General features: G+C 32.4%; 1 protein-coding gene across 1 annotated transcript; it reads left to right on the top strand.

The window, feature by feature from the left end:
- Nucleotides 1-2,264: 2,264 nt before the first annotated feature.
- Nucleotides 2,265-3,312, top strand: LOC121248370 (21 kDa protein-like). Its single transcript, XM_041146830.1, has one exon. It carries the CDS (start codon nt 2,477-2,479, stop codon nt 3,053-3,055), a length of 579 nt encoding a protein of 192 aa, XP_041002764.1. The 5' UTR covers nt 2,265-2,476; the 3' UTR covers nt 3,056-3,312.
- The last annotated feature ends 384 nt before the right edge of the window (nt 3,313-3,696 follow it).

Genomic DNA, 3,696 nt, shown 5'->3' with positions numbered 1-3,696 from the left:
TTAAATATTAGACTCATATTAAAATTAGACTGAACTCAGCTGAATCTTATAATCAAATACAATCTTAATATTCATTGACTAGATTTTTGGAAATTGCACATGTGATGATTTAAAATAATGTTAAATATAATCATGAGTTGTGTATACGACACGTATTTTTTTTTTTTTTTAAAAATAAAATTTATTATTAAAAAATTAATTTTTTTTACATAAATCTTATATTTACTTTTAGAAAAAAATACGGCACTGCAAAAATCATTTTTCGATGATTCATAGCCACCGCCCACAATTTAATATTCTATTTAGAGTATATCTGCAAGATTTCAGGGATCATGCTGGACTAATAAATAAAGTGTTGATTTTTTGCCAATTCAATCACTGCGCAGTCCTTATCACCGATGCCATGCAACCATCTCTGTCGTTTCTCATTCATCTTCATCTCAATTGTTTTTCCCTTTTTGATACGGTACGCGTCTAAACATCAGAAAATATCCCTTAATTTTGGGTGAGTGCTTATATAAATCAATTGGAATTAAGATTTTATCATATTCATTCTAAGAAAACCTAAAATCCAAGAATGTCAAAATAAAGCTAAGTTTTGATAAATGAAGCTTCACGAAATAAAATAAATGAGACTTGAATGATTTCTTCAATCCCTCCCAAGCCATTACTTTTTCAGACAAAGACCTCTTTAATGAAACTATTATCTAAGATCGACAGAACGTCTTTAACTCTCTTTAGTATTCTTTCTAACTTTTAAATTCCAATAACTCGGTTGTCACATTTAAAATCAAATAAAGTGAAAATTTCAAACTTATACAACCACTACTTCTATTGTGATTCAAATAAAATACAATTACATCAACCAACAACAAAAAAATGTAAGTGACCCGTGTGTTTTCTAAGAGATGCTGGTCTCTGCATTTAAACGAGCACTTCTGTAAATTCATTTTTGACCACACAACAAGAGTCAAGAGACAAGACTCGAATTAATGTTTCATTATTTGGGTCGGCAACCATTTATTAGCTTTTACTTTACGACTTGTTGTTTTTATAATTTATTTTATTTTATCGTTATAATTTTTTTAAATTTTTATATAAAATAAAATAAAAAAATTTAATTTTTTTAAATTTTAAAATAAAAATAATATTAAAAAATATATTATAATAATAATATTTATTTAACTTTACAATTCATCTAATTTTATATGTAAAAACAAATGAGATGTTAGTCATTGAGATTAATAAAAAATAAAAAAAGAAAAAAGAAAAGAAAAAGAAAAACTTTACTTTTAACAAAGCCGTGCGATTTACTTTGCTTTAGCTGCTAATGCTGGTTAATGGTTTCGCATTAGTTTAGGTGTGCTTTTTTCAAAGGTTTCATAAGCCTTTTGACCCATGTTTCCTCGCTTCTCATTGGATTCACTTTCTTGAAGTTTCACACCATTATCAACAATGATCTTCCAGATCAAATCCATAAGTTTTCGACAACGAATCCAAAAAAACGTACGGTCTATCAAATGTTATGATGCCTATCTGTTTAATTGGTCCCTTTTCATTATTACAAAGTAAAGAGTGATTAAAACCAAAAAAAAAAAACTGTCCTCGTATGTGAAACAAATAAAAAAACACACAAGAAAAATGATTAGTCCAAGTTGTAGAGCATGCAGAAGTTTTGGGGTCCAGGTCGGCAGCATGATTTAAGGCCTCGTTTGGATTATCCCTTTCATTTTCTTTTTCAAGCAATTAAAATTCATAAATATATTAGCATAATATGTGATGATGTTAGCACTAGAATTTGAGTATCACGTGGTGGGACACACATTTTTTGCCCTTTGGATTGGAACCATTTAAGTTAGATAATATATATATATATTTGATGTACGACAAAGGGCCTCGTTAAATAGTCCCACCCAATTAGAAATTAGTAGTGACAGTCTGCGGCCAGCTTTGAATATTAATTTAGCAGTACAAATTTTATATTAAACATCTTTAATAATATATTAAAAAAATAAAAAAATAAATAAACGATTAAAATAAGATGACAAACTCATTATGCATACTAACATTTACATGAGCAGTTAAATACCACTTATTATCTCCGACACTGGAACAAATTACTCGAAAATTAGGTACGGGTCATGTCGGTAAGTAAAGGTCAAATGTACACAGGCCCCATATGTCATTAAAATATAGAAGATCCACCCACCTCGATCTAGAAGCGAAGTCTAGCATATTAAGATTTTCTTATGATATTAATTTAACCATATCATGCGCCTTAATTTCTGAAAACTTTGGAGAAAGATTTCGGCTCCTTTAATTTGTATTAGTGCTTATTTCCCAAAACACAACACGCATGGGCGCACACGGCGCACGGTGCCTCGTAAGTCCTCTATAAATACACACTCATCTCGCACTCAAACCACTCATCCTCTCTAAACTAAACTAAGACACCCATTTCTCCCTACCTAATATAATGGCCAAGGTTTCCCATCTTTTGCTACTTTTCTGTGTCTTGTGCTTTGCCGCTGCAGCCGCTTCGAGTGGCGGTGCCACAAATTTCATCAAGGCCTCATGCAGCGCCACAACCTATCCTGCCCTGTGCGTTCAATCTCTCTCAGCCTACGCCGCAGAAATCCAACAAAACCCACACCAGTTGGCTCAGACCGCCTTGTCCGTGAGCCTGTCCAGCGCTCAATCCACTAGGACATTCGTGTCACAGTTAAAGAAGTTCAAGGGATTGAAGAAAAAGGAGTATGAAGCTATTGCAGATTGCTTGGAGGAGATAAGTGATACTGTGGACAGGCTAGGGCAGTCGATCAAAGAGCTCAAGAACATTGGTAAAGCCAAGGGTCAGGAATTTGTGTGGCACATGAGCAATGTTGAGACGTGGGTCAGTGCAGCGCTAACCGATGAGAACACGTGCGTTGATGGGTTCGCTGGCAAGGCCTTGGATGGCAAAATCAAGGCGTCCATTAAGGCACGGATTGTCAAGGTAGCTCAAGTCACCAGTAATGCACTATCACTAATAAATCACTATGCCTCAAAGCACTGAGCCACTTCCAAGGTTTTGTTTTTGAAGGGTTCTTGGTTGCTACTTTTGTGTGGTACTGTGGTTTGGTTCTTTTTTTTTTTTTTAAGAAGTGTGGTTTGGTTCTATGTATATTTCAGTGTGTTTTTTTAATGATACATAGTAGAAAGATCCGTAGTATAAGCCGTCGAATATCCCGAACTCCAACAGCCAGTTGGTTTGGAAGTTCTAAAACTGTGACTTCACGCGTTCTATGAAAGTCTTACAGCTCTTTTTTCTTTGGTCTTGGCGTTTTGTACGGGTTTAAACTAGTATGTTTTCCGTGATTGAAGCGATAGTCTAAAGGATATTGTTTGATAATGTTCGGTAGTCTCGTCATATCAAATCTCATTCAATTTTTTTTTTTTAAATATTTTTAAGAAAAAATCTATTTATAATTCTAATTTTAATTATAAAATGATGTTGCATTAGAGGGTAGATTTATAAATAAAATATAATAAATAATCTTCAATTATCTAATGACATATTATAAAATTATGAGAAGATGATAAAAATTAGAATGATGAGTAGCATGCATTACTATTTTTATTCAATTTTTGTTCTTTCTTTTTTTTAAAACTTCATAAAAATTATACTTCAAACTATTTTATTATTATTTATAAATT

The sequence above is a fragment of the Juglans microcarpa x Juglans regia genome, chromosome 2D (assembly GCF_004785595.1).
Source record: "Juglans microcarpa x Juglans regia isolate MS1-56 chromosome 2D, Jm3101_v1.0, whole genome shotgun sequence".
NCBI classification, from domain to species: domain Eukaryota; kingdom Viridiplantae; phylum Streptophyta; class Magnoliopsida; order Fagales; family Juglandaceae; genus Juglans; species Juglans microcarpa x Juglans regia.
Note: the sequence above shows the minus strand (reverse complement) of the source record. Positions and strands in the feature narration are given on the sequence as shown.